The 20,233-nt window shown below is 42.4% G+C and overlaps 1 protein-coding gene and 1 long non-coding RNA gene across 2 annotated transcripts; one reads left to right on the top strand and one right to left on the bottom strand.

Moving 5' to 3' along the window:
* Positions 1–10,012: 10,012 nt before the first annotated feature.
* On the bottom strand, positions 10,013–14,890 carry LOC134444077 (uncharacterized). Its single transcript, XM_063193544.1, has 17 exons — positions 14,863–14,890; positions 14,572–14,741; positions 14,371–14,469; positions 14,037–14,275; positions 13,779–13,954; positions 13,558–13,657; positions 13,300–13,444; positions 12,837–13,036; positions 12,607–12,724; positions 12,412–12,503; positions 12,154–12,265; positions 11,849–11,938; positions 11,568–11,750; positions 11,117–11,269; positions 10,750–10,962; positions 10,552–10,596; positions 10,013–10,318 (listed from the first exon to the last, which is right to left on the bottom strand). Exons 3-16 carry the CDS (start codon positions 14,459–14,461, stop codon positions 10,589–10,591), a joined length of 1,920 nt encoding a protein of 639 aa, XP_063049614.1. The 5' UTR covers positions 14,462–14,469; positions 14,572–14,741; positions 14,863–14,890; the 3' UTR covers positions 10,013–10,318; positions 10,552–10,588.
* A 49-nt stretch (positions 14,891–14,939) lies between these two features.
* Positions 14,940–16,847, top strand: LOC134444078 (uncharacterized). Its single transcript, XR_010033864.1, has 3 exons — positions 14,940–15,083; positions 15,173–15,210; positions 15,793–16,847. It is a non-coding gene; the product is annotated as an uncharacterized LOC134444078 (long non-coding RNA).
* Positions 16,848–20,233: the final 3,386 nt, after the last annotated feature.

The following is a 20,233-nucleotide window of genomic DNA, read 5'->3' as shown; positions in this document are numbered from 1 at the left end:
GCAGCGACGGTGAAACACAGTACTACAGAAAGTGAAGCACAAATTCTAAATGACTTGGAGTCAATGACAGGGAATCTGTTTTTTAATTGGCTTTCCGCCGATGCCCCGCCAGTTTTTGAAGCACATTATGATTGTGCTTATACCAATAGGAAAGGCAAGGCAAGGCAAGGCAAGGCAAATTTATTTATATAGCGCATTTCATACACAGGTGCAACTCAATGTGCTTCACAAAGTTAACAAATGTAAATGAAAGGAAAACAGGGAAATGAATTGGAGTAAAAAAAAACCATTTAAAACATTAAGATAAAACATAAGGTAAAAATAATAATACAATAAAACATAAATAAACATAAAACCTTGAAAAACATACGCAGTCTTCAGATTTTAACTGTTCGACGACAGAGGAGTCTGGCCTCCTTTTTTCCGTTTACCTGATAGAGTCTAGAATTGTCAGGGTTTTGTCTTCTCTTATTTTACCGTCTTTTCATTCAATCCTCAGAATTTAACTGTTTGACGACAGAGGAGTCTGGCCTCCTTTTTTCCGTTTACCTGATAGGGTCTAGAATTGTCAGGGTTTTGTCTTCTCTTATTTTACCGTCTTTTCATTCAATAATTTAAGAAAGCATCTGAGAACAGCTTTGTCTTGAGTCTAGATTTAAAGCTATCAATAGTGGGTGCATTTTTTATGTCATCTGGAAGCTGGTTCCAAAGCTTTGAAGCATAGAAGCTAAAGGTACAATACAATAGCGCGCTGGAAAATATGATTGACAGATGAGTTGATGAATCATAACTCGATCTGACACCTTACGTTAACATTGGATTCAGGAAGTAGACCTCAGGCAGACACATTTGAACTACAATCAAAGTTTTCAGGAAACGTCTGTGTTTTGGATGTGGACAAGTCATTGAGTAGAACTTTGGGACACATCATGAAGAAACGAATGAATAACATGCAGATAAAACGAACCACACACCGTCAGTTAGTTGAACAGAATAGTTAAACGGCAGTGCAATATGCCTTTCTTGATTATATTATACAAAGCGGATTCCAAAAAAGTTGGGACACTTGGTATTTTGTGAATAAAATAAAAATGCTGGCATTTTCAAAACATTCAATCCATGCATAAGATGCACAATGGCACAAGGTCAACATAGGAACAGTTAAAATGAGGCAAAAGCATTGTTTTGAGGGAAATATGTGGTCATTTAAAATTCGACCCATGCAACAAATCTCAAAAAAGTTGGGACAGGACCAAAAAGTGTTGTAATAGTTGGATAATTCTAAACATAACACAAGGAGGAATATTTTGAAAGGAACTATATTGACTGCCAACATGAATGCACAAATAAAATACCATCACAGAGAGGCTGTGGCACTCAGTAGCGAAGATTTTGAGGGACTAATTACTGATCTATTACACATAAAGACTGAATTATCAAAATTGCAGGCATATAAAGCTTATTTCTGTAATGTAGAGTGCTGTGAAATCATTGCACGAGTTATGAGATCATGACAAACCCATCGGCAATAAGCAAACTATGACACTCCAACAATGACAGCTGTTGAAAAAATGACCATAAACACAACACTTGATTAAGGCACATGATGCAGACATTAAACAGTGTTGCAAGTGACAAAGTTCATTCTAGATGGACCTAGGATACACATGAAACTGTCCTCTGATTACAGAATGGAAAATATTTCATTCTTTTTTAAAATCATGGAGTCATGCACCCTCCAGGTTATGAAGAAAATGAATACTTCAGCTTGATTTAGTGGTCAGTCTGAAAGACAGCATATATGATGGTAAAGGGGTGCATAGATGCCTTGGTTATGGTCTTCTTACTCATGTAGAGCATTAAAATGAGGGCTGAATTTTATATTCAGACTTTAAACAGCATACATAGCTACCAAGGCATTATATTGTGGAGCACAGCCTTTAGATATTGCCCCATAATGATGGCAAATTTCAATCTCTACTATGTTCCAACAGTGTGGTTCCATCATAAGAGTAAACAGGTGACAAAATTGTTTTCTTGCAGTCAGGATATACCACATATTAAGCATAACAAGAAGGTAAACAAGTCGAAGAACACACCTATCAGTTGAGCTGCTGAAATCATGTCTCGCACATCAAAATATCTATTTTTTTTTTAAATAAAATCATCCCATCAGTCAAAGTATTTAAATGTTAAGTCTCCTCCCTTGTGTTGTGTTTAGTCTTATCCAACATAAAAAGCATTTTACTGGCCCTGTCCCAACTTTTTTGGAATTTGTTGCGAGGGTGAAATTTTAAATGATCACATAATTACCCCAAAACAATCATTCTGCTTGGCTTTAACAACTGATATGTTGTCTGTACACAATGCTCTACCTTTTTAACATATTGAATGTTTTGAAAATGCCAGCATTTTGATTTTATTCACAAAATACCAAGTGTCCCAACTTTTTTGGAATCCGCTTTGTATGTATCATATGGATTACAAGCGGGAACGTGGACAATGGTTTTGAAAACGTGTGGATTAAGTGAAAGGTTGGGATTTCTGCGGTCAAGACAGCATTTTAAGGTAAGGTTATATTTGTCTGCTGTAACATGTTTGGTGGTTGATGAAGCTTGCGGCTTAGGAACGCGTTGACTCGCTCACCCATGGATGGGTTCACAATTGTTCAGAAGGGCTGGTGTCTGTCTTTCCCGTAGCCTGTTTTCAAGTTAACGGCAGGCCTATGCAAGCTTTTGGCAGCTCGCGTGTACAGTGTACTTCGGTCGCAACGGCAAGCTCGTAGCCACTCTTGACTTAATTTCTAGTTCTACCTAGCAGAATAAGATAACACCCTTTCTGGAATGATGACTGTGGTGATGTGTTTTTCTGTTGCTGTAAGATGCAATGCGAACATTTGGATTGTATTTTCAAGTCGTGCAGTGAAGGATGCGAAATGCAACGTGGTAGAATGACTTAGCCTAGGGAGCTTAGTAACCTAGGGAGCTGTCTGAAGATGTCAAAATTCACAATTTAAGAGCGTTTTTATTTTTAAAATCTCATCTGGGGGAGACCCCACTAGTTTGGCTTGGTTACAGAATTTGTGCTTACCAACATCACACCCCCCAAAACCGCCACTGATATATATATATTCTTTATTGTGTTGACTGTGATGTGTGTTTGTCTTGTGTGTGTAATTTTGCATCCTTATGCCACCACCAAAGCAAATGTTCCATTTTATGTAAGTTTAATGGACAATAAAGAAGTCTAAGTCTAAGTCTAACCCAGTAAAGGGCCGTACACACACATAGCTGGTAGTTACTCGCTCAGCGAATGAACTCAATAGAATGTCAATGTGTTCCAGCGAGACTAGCAGGCGAGTAGGCGAGTACTGTACAAGCGATGCGATGTGGGCCCGAGTTGAAAATATTTTATCTTTGAGCGAGGCGAGTAAGCGAGTAACCAATTGGAATGCAGAGTTCGGTACTTCTCGGCTGTCCATTGGCAGTTAAAGCCGTGGGAATTTTCAGCGAACGTGCCATGAAAGAGTGGCGAGTAGGCGAGCAAGCGAAAAGCTAGCTTTGTGTGTGTACGCCGCTTTATTGCCTGTGATCTTACTGTAAAATCTTCAACTTTTTAGATGCGTCTATAAGAAGGTATGTATGTCCGTCGGTCTGTCTGTCTGTCTGTCTGTCTGTCTGTCCATCTGAAACGCATTCTTTCAATTGTCCTTCCCTCCTGTATTCACAAGGTGGCAGTGCATAGACGGACGCATCTTTGTCCGCATGTCGGACTTGTGAACTATAGTGTACTGTTATTTTACCTATTCAACTACTGTGCAAATATTGATATAGTACTTTTAGTTTAACGGTACTTATAATGAGAACGCTCTGTAGAGTACTGTTATTTTAACAGTTCAACTGCTGTTGGAATATTGTAGTGTACTGTGATGCATTAAACAGCAGTATGGTAACCAGAATTGCCTGTGGTATGCTATTATTTTGCAGGGAAATGTTTTTAGAGTGTACACAACATAATTTTAATTATTTGTATGACCATCAAATATAAAGAAATTGACAATTAAGCAGACTTGACTTAACTACTTAATTACTATACAACTCTGCCTAGCATGCTGTGCCACAACTAGGACCGCACGGTATTCGGACATACCGCTATTCTGATATCCAACTGTAGGCTACCAACATGCTGAGAGAATATGTGTGAAAACAGAGTCCACACACCACACCTGTTTCCCGATGACAACTGCGCTGGAGATGGTTTATTGGCGCGCAGTAATTTCTTTTTAAGAAGTGAAGACAGTTGCAAAATATAGTCTGCACTGTACGGAAAATGTCATGCAGGCCTACCTAACTAACGGTACGTGGTTGTAGTCTGCAAAGCTGAGCGCTATATACGTGTAGCACCTCCTCCCATATGAGAGAAAGATGCGAGACATGATGACATGGCAGACGCTAAAGGTTTTGCAAGTACATTTTGATCTACAGTTCACCCCCCCCTCCTCACTCAGTATCTACTGTCGCCTCTGTATGTTAGTGCTCTCAGTCTGCTCGGAAATAGTATAAAGGTGGTGATCTGTGTGTGTGTGTGGGTGCGCGTGTGCGTGTGCGTGTGTGTGTGTGTGTGTGTGTGTGTGTGTGTGTGTGTGTGTGTGTGTGTGTGTGTGTGTGTGTGTGTGTGGGGTTCTGTTTAGCAGAAATACAACTTAGTTCTGTGCATTCACAATGACCAATTTAACACTTCCACTTCATTTTTTTACATGCATGCAAGCAAACACACACACACATACACACACACACACACACACACACACACACACACACACACACACACACACACACACACACACACACACACACACACACACACACACACACACACAAAGAAAGAGACATACCACAACATATCACACTAATTCACACACACGACTGTTCTTTAATGTTCTTTATAAGTTACATCGTTTTGTTCTTACTGTCTCATTTAGTCTTAAGGATGTGAAATTAGGATGTGAAATTAGGATGTGAAACACCACACACACACGCGCGCGCACACTCTACATTTTCTCTTAAGACTTTAGTCTCATTTAGTCTTAAAGGATAGTTCCGGCGTAAAATGAAAGTTTCACCATCTATTTCCCATGCCCCAAAATGTATCTAATGATGACCCTTTCCGGGCAATAATGGAGTTAGCTTATTTTAAGCTTTTTGGCGAATACCGCAGCCAATGCATCACGGCGGGGCCAATTTGTATATATTATTTTCTGATGTTTCCCCGCTATAAACAACCTCAAAAACGCTACACACTTCATCACAAAGGTCTCGTCAATCAAACCAAGGCACAGAGAAGATCATCGGACCACACAGTCTTTCAATGTTTTCAGAGGTGTTTCACTGTTGCAACTCTCTAGTCTGACCCGGATGCAGGCTACTCCATCAGGTGGTAGGCTAAACATGGTCCAAGGTTCTTACACCGGCTGCGGCCGTAAAATGAAAAGCTGGAACCCCGACCGTTTTCACCGACTGCCACTGTCTAAACCAGCCATATTACGGGAATGGCTGTTCCTGACAGAGTAGGGTGTACGTTAAAGTGGCTAGGGCACACTTGAAAAAGAGGCAACTGCCTCAATGTGTTTTTAACCCTAGTAAAATAAAGGAGAAATAAAAAATAAATAAAAAGTAAAAGTGAAAGTTAACTCATTATCATGGTTGATGGGAACAACCCGTGTGTGTGATCAATGAGACATCGGAAGACTGTTGATGGGAACAACTTGTGTGTGTGTGCGTGCATGTGTGTGTGTGTGTGTGTGTGTGTGTGTGTGTGTGTGTGTGTCTGTGTGTGTGCGTGTGTGTGTGCGTGTGTGTTAAAGTAAAAGTGAAAGTTGACTCATTATCATGGGAGAACAATAGACAGATATGGGTTCATTATGAGAAGGGTGAAAGAGAAAGAGAGAGAGACAGTGGCAGAACGATTACATACACGGCCCCAGGGCAAGACAAAGATAGGGCCCCCTATACGGCCTGCCAAGGTCACAATAGGGACCCCACATGCAATAGAGAAGGGCCCTGGGCCCTGGGACAAGTGCTCGCCCACCGCCCTATAGTTCCGCCCCTGGTGAGAGACTTGTCTGCAATAATAGATCATTCCACATACATGTACTTCTGACCACATTACATCATGGTACTTCCTTCCTTTAAAGTTATCTTCCTCATACCACACTTCCTTATTTTTGATGCGTCCCTGAAGTAGTCAGACAATGAAGGGTATGAATCACCCTGAGTTTCTTTTTTTTTCTTTTTATTCATCCATTGCAGGGTAAAAACTCAAAATTGTTCTTTGCCCGAGGCCTTTAGATTTCCCATGAAAGAAAAACAGCTAGTAAAATTCTGCTCAATATGTAGTCTGGCAAGCCAGAGTGAATGTGAGATTAAATTTGAATGTTTAGTCTGGCCCTTATCAATGAGACATTGGAAGATTGCTGATGGGAACAACCCGTGTGTGTGATCAATGAGACATCGGAAGATTGTTGATGGGAACAACCTGTGTGTGTGTGTGTGTGTGTGTGTGTGTGTGTGTGTGTGTGTGTGTGTGTGTGTGTGTGTGTGTGTGTGTGTGTGTGTGTGTGTGTGTGTGTGTGTGTGTGTGTGTGACAATAAACGAATGTGGACTTCTGAGTCCAAAGTCAAACTTGTATTTTTTCCGCACACGTCTGCTGGCAGGTGCGTTGGAGATGGCCCATGGATCACTCAGCAGAAAAATTTAAAAAACTCCCGCACACTGACCATTTCACTGTCTTATTTATTCCCCAACAGTCATGGGCAGTCATGGGTGAGCGGTTAGGGCGTCAGTCAGACTTGCATCCCAGAGGTTGCCGGCTCGACTCCCGACCCGCCAGGTTGGTGGGGGGAGTAATCAACCAGTGCTCTCCCCCATCCTCCTCCATGACTGAGGTACCCTGAGCATGGTACCATCCCACCGCACTGCTCCCCATGGGGCGCCACTGAGGGCTGCCCCCTTGCACGGGTGAGGCATAAATGCAATTTCGTTGTGTGCAGTGTTCACTTGTGGGCTGTGGAGTGCTGTGTCACAATGACAATGGGAGTTGGAGTTTCCCAATGGGCTTTCACTTTCACTTTCACTTTCACTTTCACTTTCACAACGCTTTGGTCCTAGACCTTCTTCAGGTAAAACAGGTGAAGGTCTGATGAAGGTGTAGGACTGATACGTTTATTAAAGAAAACAGCAGAGAGAGACAGAGAGAGAGAGAGACAGAGTAATTTTACATTCACTCAATCTGCAGAATTTTACGATGCATTTTGACTTTAAACTGAAACAGTCATTTGACTCACTGGATTCAAAGCTGGACAAGTTTACTCAGAAATTCTGACACCCTTTTTTTTTTTTTTTTTACTGTGTAGTGTTTCTTCAGTTTGACACCCGTTTGTGTTACCGTGTAGTGTTTCTTCAGTTTGACAACTGTGGGCTAAGTGTCATGCTGTGATGGTGATGTCAGTGCATCAGCAGATCGACCACGAGGATGTGTGCTCTTATTATGGTACATTTGCATCCAGCAGTTGCATGTCAGTAATACTGTATGCCACAGAATGATGACCCTTGCAAATATTGTATGATATGGCTGTGAGATGCAAACATGGACATGAAGAAGACATGACCATGAAGTAGAGTGTTGTGCAATGCTATGCAATGTCAATATAGAAAAGCCCTCTCAGTAGTCAGTAGCCTACAAATAAATATGACGTAAATGATAATGGGAATTTTGGAGTGTTTCAGAGACATGAGACATTTAAAAAATCACGTTACAATTTTAATGATCTAGTGTCATGCTGCTGCGCCTACGACCCTGACTGAGATACTTCTCACTGCCCACAAGTTACACACTGCTCTGGGGCCCATTTCTTACAACAGAGCGTCAGGACTTGCACTGCTTTAATGTGACACTGTATTTCCTGCACAGTGTCCCTTTAAAATGATCACGTTACAATTTTAATGATCTAGTGTCATGCTGCTGCGCCTTCGACCCTGACCGAGCTACTTCTCACTGCCCACAAGTTACACGCTGCTCTGGGGCCCATTTCTTACAACAGAGCCACAGCTGCCCCCCTGTGGAGCCCTATCTCGCGCCAGTCGTAAAGTCTTCACGAAAAAAATGGGGGAATTTCTGGGGGAAATTATGTACAAGGACGTGGTGAATTCACGATATTGCCCGTGTTTCGTGGTTGATTTACGGTTTCAGTCTCGTGGTTGATTTACGATATGCATTGAAAACTACGTGGTTGATTTACGATATGCATGCGTTGGCATTTGCGCATCGCTTGAATTCCGGTGCATATAACAAAAGCTGCCACACCGGCCGCCTCCCGATTTAAAACACAGCTGATAGCCTGATTACACTCATGCCCGTAGCCCTACTCCACACCGCTGATAGCCTGATTACACTTCATTTTATTATTGCCCGTGTTTCGTGGTTGATTTAAGATTTAAGATTTGGCATTTGAAAACTACGTGGTTGATTTACGATATGCATGCATGTAGTCTACAACTTCTGTTTAAAATGACACGGGGAGACTCATGCCCGTAGCCCTACTCCACACCGCTGATAGCCACACACCGGCCGCCTCCCGATTTAAAACACAGCTGATAGCCTGATTACACTCATGCCCGTAGCCCTACTCCACACCGCTGATAGCCTGATTACACTTCATTTTATTATTGCCCGTGTTTCGTGGTTGATTTAAGATTTAAGATTTGGCATTTGAAAACTACGTGGTTGATTTACGATATGCATGCATGTAGTCTACAACTTCTGTTTAAAATGACACGGGGAGACTCATGCCCGTAGCCCTACTCCACACCGCTGATAGCCTGATTACACTTCATTTTATTATTGCCCGTGTTTCGTGGTTGATTTAAGATTTAAGATTTGGCATTTGAAAACTACGTGGTTGATTTACGATATGCATGCATGTAGTCTACAACTTCTGTTTAAAATGACACGGGGAGGGAGTGACATAAGCCGCCTCCGGATTTAAAACACCGCTGGTAATTACACTCCTGCCCGTAGGCTATCTTTGAATTTACATGAAGCCGCCCACCGGCGATTTGAAGCCACGGGTAGGACTACTGCGACAGAAGATTTGAGTCTCGTGGTTGATTTACGATAGGCCTATGCATGCGTTGGCATTTGAAAACTACGTGGTTGATTTACGATATGCGTGTAGTCTACAACTTCTGTTTAAAATGACACGGGGAGGGAGTGACATAAGCCGCCTCCGGATTTAAAACACCGCTGGTAATTACACTCCTGCCCGTAGGCTATCTTTGAATTTACATGAAGCCGCCCACCGGCGATTTGAAGCCACGGGTAGGACTACTGCGACAGGGCGGTGGGTTAGGGTGCGGGGTTGTCCACCCGAAGTCCGGACAGATGGTCACCCTATGATCATGCCCAGACGTTGATGCTCCACTGATGGTGATGCACGCACCACTCCTATTCACCTTTTCTCTGAAAGATGCTGATGCTGATGTAGGCCTAGTCACCACATTGACCAGTGGTTTTCAAAGTGTGTGTGTGTGTGTGTGTGTGTGTGTGTGTGTGGGGGGGGGGGGGGTCACAAAGTGTTGATTACTGTATTATTTTATGTGTTCTTTCTATCTATGGGGTTGTAGGTTTTAATCCCACCCTAACCTCTCCCTACACCTCCATCCATGGCTGAAGTGCCGTTGAGCAGGACACCTAACCCCAAGCATTGCTAGAGGGACTTTAACCTTGAAAAGTAATACCGGCAATTCATAATGTAATGTTTAAGCCTTTAAATGGGATAGAAGAATTGACTATGAATATTAGGCTATTAAAGACACACTATACATTTCATATGCAAGAACCTACCAAGTAAAGAAACTCACACGAGAGGCATGTTCAAACATTCAAGTATTTATTTACAACACAAACATACACATGCAGCAGTGGAACAAAACAAAAAAAAGTCCCCCCCCCCCCCCCCACACACACACACACACATACACACACACAGCACATTCCACTGGCTGAATAACTCACAGCAATCACTTAGTTCTTGGTGGAATGGCAATAGCTTAACAGAGTTTTTTAACAGTTTAATTTAAATGTTGTGTTTTCTGTCCTGGGTGCTACTGAGGGCATGAATGCCAGTGCTGCTGCTGGGGGTGACATGGATGGCACTGCTGCTGCACTGGAGATCAGGATGGAGGAGACAGAGGAGAGCAGGACAGAGAGAGGCTGTTGGTGTGTTGGAGAAAGCAGGAGAAAGGAGACAGCTGCGGGTGTCTTGGAGGAGATGATGGAGGGAATAGGGATAATAAGTAAATATACAGCAGTTATAACTTCATGCTGTCTAATGTTCCTTGTGTCAATATCATTTTAAGAAATGTCCCATTTAAAGAAACACTTACAAAAATGCAGACAAGTGAGAAATGTACTCACTTCTTTTATATACATACTACAGTAATTACAGAAGATATCAAACATTGGTATTCAAAGTATTCTTTCAAAACACTTACCAAGGAATGATGATTGATGATTCCAAACCGTCTCAGATTAAAGAACTAGAAAGATGACAAAGACAGAAAATGGATTAGGGAAAGATTAGTAGCTAAGGGATACATTAGCATGCCCCTTCACACTCTGTGAGGTAAAACAAAGTAAGTTGGACATTGTGTTTTTCCCATGCAATGTTTGTTTCTCTACACCGTACCTACACTCCGTTTCTTCCTCATCACTGGTGTATGAGAAATCACTGCTGTGTACATCGTCCTCATTCCCGTCATCTCCCTGCCCTTCCTCACAAGATGGCCTATTGGTCCCCTGTGGGCTTAAAACAGCCCTGTAGCTTGCCACAGCAGAAAGATGGACGATTGTCAGGTCATGAAGCCGTCTTCGACAGAAGGCAGAAAGGCCCTCATTTTGTGACTCTGCAGATGCAACATCAAAAATACGACGACAAACACATGGCATGTCAGAATACAACCTCCAAGTTGAACAGTGCAGATAAATGTCAAAGAAAGCAAAATTCTCATTTTTTTATTTGATGGTACATATACAGTAGGTTTGACAATTGCAACTTACCTGCCGATGACATCTTTGCTTCTAGACAAGACATCAATCTTTTCAGTGATGTAGTGTGCTGTTCCATCTCCTTCACGAGGATGCCTTTCTCTTCTTCCAAGCGCTTCCTGCGCATCGAGGCCACAAAGTAGGCATGCTTGTCCTCAAGTCTGACTGAAAGGCAAAGAGTAGAGTAGAGTAGAGTACAGACATATTAACAGCATTGTTGTTTCCTTACAAGTGTGAAAAAGTACTAGTAAATTAATCCAGTTTCTGTTGTTTGAATACTAATTAGATGGGCCTGTAACACCCTTGATGGCCCCCACCCCCTGTCACTTTTCCATGTGGTAATTGTCAGTATGTAATTGAAAACTGGCAGTTTCAAGATTTGTAATGGTGTCACTTAAATGTTTGAATGACAAAAAAAAACACTTGAGTAGCCTAAAACAGAATAAATGAACAATTCTCTTACCACTCCCCTGCACATCCCAAGGCCAAAAAACAGCTGGTCCATCTCCTGACAATGATCGCTCCACGGTTCCAATGTCGATTGTCGTTGTTGGCGATGCACTGTTGAAGGTGGCAATGTCTTTAAGAAGCCTGTTCTTAACAACAGTCATCTCGCTCCGCAGACGATGACGCAACTGACCACTGTCTGGAAAACAATCAGAAAATACAAGGACTGAGAGGTTATGCGTAAGCTGCACTAACTAAAAAATCCTGAAATACTTTCTATGGACATTACAAAGATACCATTCTTTCGGTACAGAGCTTGCTTCCTCTGTCGAAGGTTAAGATAGCGGCCCTCTATGTCCTGCTGCAGCTTCAAAGGGCGTGTTCTTACTGTGAATATAAAGACAAACCTGTGAGTTGTCAAAAGTCAATGAATCTGCCAAAACTGTAGCTGGTAAATGTAAGACATTAACATTAGCTCAAGATGAAATGAAATACAATACAGGCTGCCGTTTTCACACCATCATTTCAGTGAAGAGTTTGGAGGATCCAATTTAGGAGGAAAGAAGTATGGGAGAACAGAAAATAATAATAGCTGCATTTACCGCGGGTTGCCCATTCCTGCACTTCAGCAACCCATGCAGCTCCATCAGTGCAGGCCAGATCCTCCTTTTTCTGCTGCTCTTCCTTCTCAGCTTCCGTCAGCATCTTGCATGTCTGGAAAAAGCAATACAAAAATACAAAAAGATACAAAAAACATCCATGAAGGCTGTAGTGCAGTGCAACAGTACCACAGAAGTGTTTCACAAGCAATGTTGCAGCAAAAAAAGACAGCCTCAATGACTGTGAAATGACGGCCTTACCTTGGCATATCGGGAGCACAGGGCTTGTTGCAGTCCAGAGGTTTTCTTCTTGTTCCACCCTAAGGCATGAACAGTCAGCATGTCCACACGTGCTGTCAAAAGACAAAAGAGTTAAAATGGACATGAAGGCCATTGTGCAATGAACAGCAACAAAAGCCCAGAAACATGTAGGCCTATAGCAAGAGGAGCAAATACCTCCTTTGGACATGTACTTTGTTGTCAAAGCACAGCGGGACAGGTAGCTGTTCACTTGCTCTACTTCCTCTCCCGCAGTAGTCCCGGCACCCTCAATGTATTTTCCACTCCAAGCAATCTACAAAGATCACAACATGGCATTTCAACACTGACACCATTTCAACACTAACACCTGACACGAAATCTATTGCCATTTCAATACCCGTACACATGAATACATCATTACTTACCTGACACTTGGTCTCGTGGTTTTGTGCATGCATGACACTAAGGAGGGGTGTGGAATTCAAAAGCTCTAGGAGCTCTGGCAGGTGGTTGGCAGCCTTCTGAAGGTATGGCCAGTACTTGCAAGCCACATCCATTGCAAAGAAGGTTGCGTTGCATGGCATTAGCGCTTTATGGAGAAACATTGGATAGGCGAAGATCTCCCCTGTGAATAAATTGTTGTGCACGTTATGAGACAGGTATGGCAAACTTTGAAAAGGTTACTAAATGTTACTAAATACTAAATTGCACAAACCCCCATAAAATACAGGGTTTGTAAAATACAGGGTTTAGGGGAGGCGAATTAAGATTTTGTTCAGGTAGTAGGCAACTGTTGTAAAGGTAGCTGCCGTAGCTATTAAGTGCTGGGGTCTGATATTGAAGAGTTTAATTGCAAAATGGTGTATTCACCCAGTCCCTTCATCTTACCTCTGTACATATTCAGGGCTTTCAATAGAAAGCCATGCCTACAAACAGCAACTTCCATGCCTTCTTCGTCCATCTTATTTGCCCTCCTAGAAATCTCCTTCGCTGCAGCCCAGGATGTCCCCCCACAGGTACCCTGACCACGTGTCTGAAGAAAAACAATATAACATGAAGACACGAACATGACATTTTGTGTCAATGTTTTACAAATTTTGGCATAAGTTTGTTTTACAAAGTAAATGAAATAACAGGTATAAATACCTGTTTCACTGCACGATGTAGTGTGCCGACAAAGTCTGCAACAGCCGCATCCTCTGCCACAAACACACCATCAAAATAGGGCTTGTCTGCAGAACAAGCACTGTAGAGAGGGAGAAAAAGAAATGGTTCAAGACAAATGATTCAAGGCATTTCAAGACATGTCATAATGAGCATTAAGTTGTTGTTCAACATGCATAATAGAAAGAGCTGGGGAAAAGTACCTTCTACTTTTGAAGCGGTAAAGCTTTCTGTTACCATCCACTGCCACAGCTACCATGTCCGGATGACATGCTGGGCATGATAGGGAGGCTTCCCCTGTTTGCTGCTCTTGCTCGTACTGGCAATAGTAGAACTCCAGGAAGCTCCTCTGCAGACGGTCGCCAGACACAGGTCCTGACTGAGAGAGGACGTCAATTATTTGCACATGGAATGGAGTAAACAATATGATTTAAAACATTTCATATATGGTAAACACTTACCCTCCCAGCACATCTTGTTCTGTGCTCAAGAAGTTTGGCGAAAGCCTGTCTGGACAGTGTGGGGGCAATTACTTTCAGCTCCTCAAAGGAACTGAACAGGTCCAGTGTGTAATACGTCTTGTTCTGTGCACAGATGGAGGCTGGCCAGTACCCACTTCCCACCACATCCCCAAACTCGGGATACCACTTCTGACTGCATTTGTGGCACTGAAACAATGGCAGATGCAAATCGTACCTGCCTTAGGAAGAAAGAGTACAATAGTTAGGATCGGTACAGCTTTGAATAATAGCCATGCATGGAAAATATAGAAATGTTTGGTGTAGATGACTTTACCATTGATCGAAATCAAAATGACAGCCTTTCCTGGCGACACAGATATATTGGGAAGGTTGCAGGAGCATTTCTGACTTGCCTTAAATGGCATTATACATTCTATAAAAAGAAACATAACACACAAAAATATCAGTTGATTCAGTTGATGGTAAGTACAGTCGGTCAATAAATCAAGAAATGTACAAATATGTCTGTACTTACGTTGCTCCTGAGCTGAAAAGCCAGCATCTCCCTGGACGATGACTGTGCTGGGAGGGATGGGCTTAAAGAAGCCCTCATGGATGCTCTCTCTATTGTGGAGAACTGCCTTCTTGTGGAAAGTGACGTCACATTTGCCACAAAACCACTCACTGGGCAGACAATCTCTGCACCTAGTAGGATATGTGAGAAGTACACACGCACACTGTAAACCAGTCCCAACATACAACACCAATAAATCAAATAAGTCAATCCATACAGGCAAAAGACACTATGAATAATGTGGATACCAACCTAATAACAGCAGTCTCGTTGCAATGGGTGCACAAAATTATACCATGTTTGAACAATGTATGGATCTATACAAGTGAATGGTGCATTTTACGGAATAAAGACAAGTCATGTAATGGTAATTGCAGTGTATACACACTTTTACAAACTACAAATTACATAATTGTATTCCCTTCACAGGGAGTGTTCCAAAGACTTCTGAAATGGGAACCATGCCCAGAATGGTAAGTACTACACAGCAAATTACTGTTACGATAGCACTTGTACCCTACTTGTGACCTAGTTAATGAACTGTTAACAAACTCTTTTTCAGCGGGAAGGATTTCGCTCCAACCTGGCAGACAGTTTAAGGTAATTATGTTGCATGTTTCATTGATGTTACATCTACAGTATCCAAGGCTTTGAACCAGATTTTTTTTCTTTACTACTTACACTATGTATGTACATGTCACTATGTATGTACGAGTACAACTTGAAAACTAAACTAAAAATAAACCTCAACATCAATCACAGTCATTTAAAGGGACATAATTAACCATTATCAACTGGTCACAATTAATTTTGTTTACAGTTTTGTTTCAAATGTTGAGAAATGAAACTGGTGCTCCTCTTCCTGCAAAATGGCAACGTTTAAAATGTGTGAAATAGTAGCAGTGTGTTGAGTAACAGCTCTAAGTGCACTTAATGGCTGAAAGCGACCGGGTGTCATAACAACCTTACTTGCAAATGGGTGAGCGACTTGCAAATTACTGTGTTGACATGAATGGCCCAGCTACACCAGTATTTTCCAGCGGAAAAGGCCAGATTCCCTGCTGTCATGTTGCTGTCTCCACATATATATTCACATGCAATTGTGGTACAAATTAACAATTATAGATTTGGTAGAAATGAAAAACTACAGAGCTGTCTAATGTTTACAATTCTCTCTCTCAGTGACCTCAAAGCTCCCCAGCACTCGCCATGAAGGGAGGCACCATGACGCTGGCCTGATTATCATCGACATTCAAATCTATTTCCAGAATTCATGCTGCCCTTTCACTAATGTTACCTTTTTCATGAGTACACAACCACCATCAAATTCTAAGTATTCATTATGACTGGAAAAATTGCACTTTTCATACATGAAAAAGGGATCTTCAACATAGTCCGCCATTTTGAATTTCCAAAAATAGCCACTTTCAGCTGCAAAAATGACTGCACTCGGACCATACTAGAAAATATTTGTTTATTACTTAGTACACTTTCATGTAAAGACCAAATTTGGCAATATGCAGCCCAGTTTCAATGAGCAGCATAGTTGCAGTACCTTTTTTGACCATTTCCTGCACAGTGTCCCTTTAACATTTACCAAGTACTTTACTCCAGACCTGATTCACAAGGAGGGCTCAGTCTGGCTACCGTGAGGCACATTTTAGTTGTTTTTGTGTTGATTTCTTTTGTTTTTATTACTATCATTATAGTGTTATTATTATTATTATTCAAAGCTTATTTGTTTTTTTGTGTGTGATTTTTTTAAACAATGCACCTGCCCCCCAAAATCTGTGCACGCGCATGTGTGTGTGTGTGTGTGTGTGTGTGTGTGTGTGTGTGTGTGTGTGTGTGTGTGTGTGTGTGTGTGTGTGTGTGTGTAAGGCACATTTTAGTTGTTTTTGTGTTGATTTCTTTTGTTTTTATTACTATCATTATAGTGTTATTATTATTATTATTCAAAGCTTATTTGTTTTTTTGTGTGTGTTTTTTTTAAACAATGCACCTGCCCCCCAAAATCTGTGCACGCGCATGTGTGTGTGTGTGTGTGTGTGTGTGTGTGTGTGTGTGTGTGTCAAGTCAAGTCAAGTCAAGTCAAGTCAAGTTTATTGTCAATTTCTTTACATGCACTGGTCATACAAAGAATTTGAAATTGCGTTTCTTGCTCTCCCATGCAGACATAGACTAATCTAGGTAAGGACATAGACAGTATAGACATAGACAGTACTCATACATGGACATAGACAGTATGGACGTAGACATTGCTCATACAGACATTTAAAGTGCAAGACTGGACAACAGAAGACTTGTAGAGAACATACATTAAGAGGAGGTATTTTGTTGTTCTTTTTTCTAAAAGTCCTTTATAGCGTTCTGACATAGTAATAGTAGCATTTGAAGAAATAAATAATTAAAATAAAATAAAAAATAAAAAAAAAAGGTTTTTATTAAATACACCAGCAGCAGTATGTGTGTGTGTGTGTTTGTATGTGTTTTGTGTGCGTGTGTGCGTGCGTGTGTGTGTGTGTGTGTGTGTGTGTGTGTGTGTGTGTGTGTGTGTGTGTGTGTGTGTGTGTGTGTGTTTAGTGCAGGTAGAAAGTGCGGTGTGCGTCTGTGTGTGTGTACCTGTGTATGTGTGTGTGTGTGTGTGTGTGTGTGTGTGTGTGTATGTGTGTGAGTATGAGTTGTGTGTCAGTGTGTGTATGTTTGGGTTTAGTGCAGAAAGTGCAGTGTGCTTGTGTGTGTGTGTGTGTGTGTGTGTGTGTGTGTGTGTGTGTGTGTGTGTGTGTGTGTGTGTGTGTGTGGTGTGTGTGTGTGTGTGTGTGTGTGTGTGTGCATGTGTATGTTTTGAGTTAGTGCAGGTTGAAAGTTCAGTCACAGATGTAGTAGTGCAGGTGGAATGTTCAGTCGCAGATATGGTGGTGGGGATGAGGGGGGGGAGCGTTGTCAGTGGCCTGGCTGGCTAGAGGCTGACAGTGAAGGGAGAGTGGGTTGAGTGTTCAGTATCTTGATTGCTTGATGCATCGTGCTGCTTGCAAGCCTGGTGGTACGGGAACGGAGGCGCCTGTACCTCTTTCCAGAGGGCAGGAGGCTGAACAGTTTGTGTGCAGGGTGGCTTGTGTCTTTGATGATCATCAGTGCTTTTCGGGTGAGGCGTGCGGTGTAAATGTCCTGCAGGGAGGGGAGTGGTACTCCAATGATCTTCTTCGCTGTGTTCACAACACGCTGGAGTGTCTTCCTGTTTTTCTCCGTGCAGCTTCCTCCCCACACTGTGATGCAGCTGGACACGACGCTCTCTATGGTTCCTCTGTAGAATGTTGTCATGATGGAGGGTGCAGCACTTGCCTTCTTTAGTTTGCGCAAGAAGTAGAGACGCTGATGGGCCTTCTTCGCCAGTGATGTAGTGTTGGTGGTCCAAGAGAGGTCGTCGCTGATGTGCACTCCAAGGAACTTGGTGCTGCTCACTCTCTCCACAGCATCACCGTCGATGGTCAGTGGTGGCAGTTGTTTTTGGACCCTCTGAAAGTTGACAACAATCTCCTTGGTCTTGTTGACATTCAGCAGGAGGTTGTTGTCTTTGCACCATCTGGCCAGCAGGTCTACTTCTTCTCTGTAGTGGGTCTCATCGCCCTTAGTGATGAGGCCCACCAGTGTTGTATCATCCGCAAACTTCACTAGATGGTTAGTGCTGTGGGTCGTTGTGCAGTCATGTGTCAGCAGCGTGAACAGCAGGGGGCTGAGAACACAACCTTGCGGAGCCCCCGTGCTCAGGGTCAGGGTGCTTGAGGTGTTATTCCCTACCCGTACTGCTTGTGGTCTCTGCATCAGGAAGTCCAGCAGCCAGTTGCAGAGGGAGGTGCTGAAACCTAGTTTGTCCAGTTTTCTGATGAGTTGTTGTGGTATTATGGTATTGAATGCTGAGCTGAAGTCAATGAACAGCATTCTCACATATGAGTCTTTATTGTCCAAGTGGGTGAGGGCTGGATGGTGTAAATAAATACTGTAAATAAATACTTGAAATCGTGTGAGTTTCTTCTATAATATCAGTGGTAAATGCACATTAAATGTTAGTGTATACCGTGTCTGTAATAATCCTGGTCAATTCTTCTGGATGGAGATGTAGTGAGGTATCAAACCTACCTATACAATAATAGTCCCATTGAAAATACCGCCCATTGAAAATGAATGGGAGCTCTTGCACCATTCTAGAGTGCCTTATAATAATACAGTAAGAGTAGTGTTAAGAGAGACCATTTAATCAACACTTTGTGACACACACACTTTGAAAACCACTGGGCAAGGTGGTGACTAGGCCTACATCAGCATCTTTCAGAGAAAAGGTGAGTAGGAGTGGTGCATCAGCATCAGTAGCATCAGCGTCTGGGACCCACCGCCCTGACGCAGTAGGCTACATATGCATGTGGATACGGATACGGGCAGGAGTGTAAATTCAAAGATAGCCTACGGGCAGGAGTGTAGCCTAATCACCAGCGGTGTTTTAAATCGGTGGGCGGCTTCATGTCACTCCCCGTGTCATTTTAAACAGAAGGTGGAAATCAGGAAGATGCGCTGCCATTCATCAGCTGCCAAAACACGTTTTAGTTGTAGACTACATGCATGCATATCGTAAATCAACCACGTAGTTTTCAAATGCCAACGCATTCATATCGTAAATCCACCACGAGACTCAAATCTTAAATCAACCACGAAACACGGGCAATAATAAAATGTTTTCGCTTTTCATTGCACCTAACTCCTCACTCCGATATTTTCATTGCACCTACCTCCGCATTCCAATAAAGAAGGCACGAGGGGCTACTTATTTATTCAATCGTTATTTTATTTTATTTTTACTGGGAAGGAGTAGGCCTACGGGCATGAGTGTAATCAGGCTATCAGCGGTGTTTTAAATCGGGAGGCGGCCGGTTCTGTCATGGCTACAGTGCATTTGATGTAGGCTACTTTGATCAAAGGAATGTATCTGCAGTGTTCTGTCGCGGCCGGTGTGGCAGCTTTTGTGATATGCACCGGAATTCTCATCAAGCGATGTGGGACAAATGTATGGCAGGAACCGATATCGATATGCACCGGAATTCGGCTATATTTGATTTACCCCACTGTACGGCAGGAACCGAATTGTTACACAGGTAGGCTATATTTGATTTACCCCACTGTACGGCAGGAACCGAATTGTTACACAGGTAGGCTATATTTGATTTACCCCACTGTACCCTGTACAAGGCGGATGAGAATTCCGGTGCATATCACAAAATTGTTACACAGGTAGGCCATATTTGATTTACCCCACTGTACGGCAGGAACCGAATCAGCTGCCAAAACACGTTTTAGTTGTAGACTACATGCATGCATATCGTAAATCAACCACGTAGTTTTCAAATGCCAACGCATTCATATCGTAAATCCACCACGAGACTCAAATCTTAAATCAACCACGAAACACGGGCAATAATAAAATGTTTTCGCTTTTCATTGCACCTAACTCCTCACTCCGATATTTTCATTGCACCTACCTCCGCATTCCAATAAAGAAGGCACGAGGGGCTACTTATTTATTCAATCGTTATTTTATTTTATTTTTACTGGGAAGGAGTAGGCCTACGGGCAT

This window comes from Engraulis encrasicolus, unplaced genomic scaffold (assembly GCF_034702125.1).
Source record: "Engraulis encrasicolus isolate BLACKSEA-1 unplaced genomic scaffold, IST_EnEncr_1.0 scaffold_44_np1212, whole genome shotgun sequence".
Lineage (NCBI taxonomy): Eukaryota > Metazoa > Chordata > Actinopteri > Clupeiformes > Engraulidae > Engraulis > Engraulis encrasicolus.
Note: the sequence above shows the minus strand (reverse complement) of the source record. Positions and strands in the feature narration are given on the sequence as shown.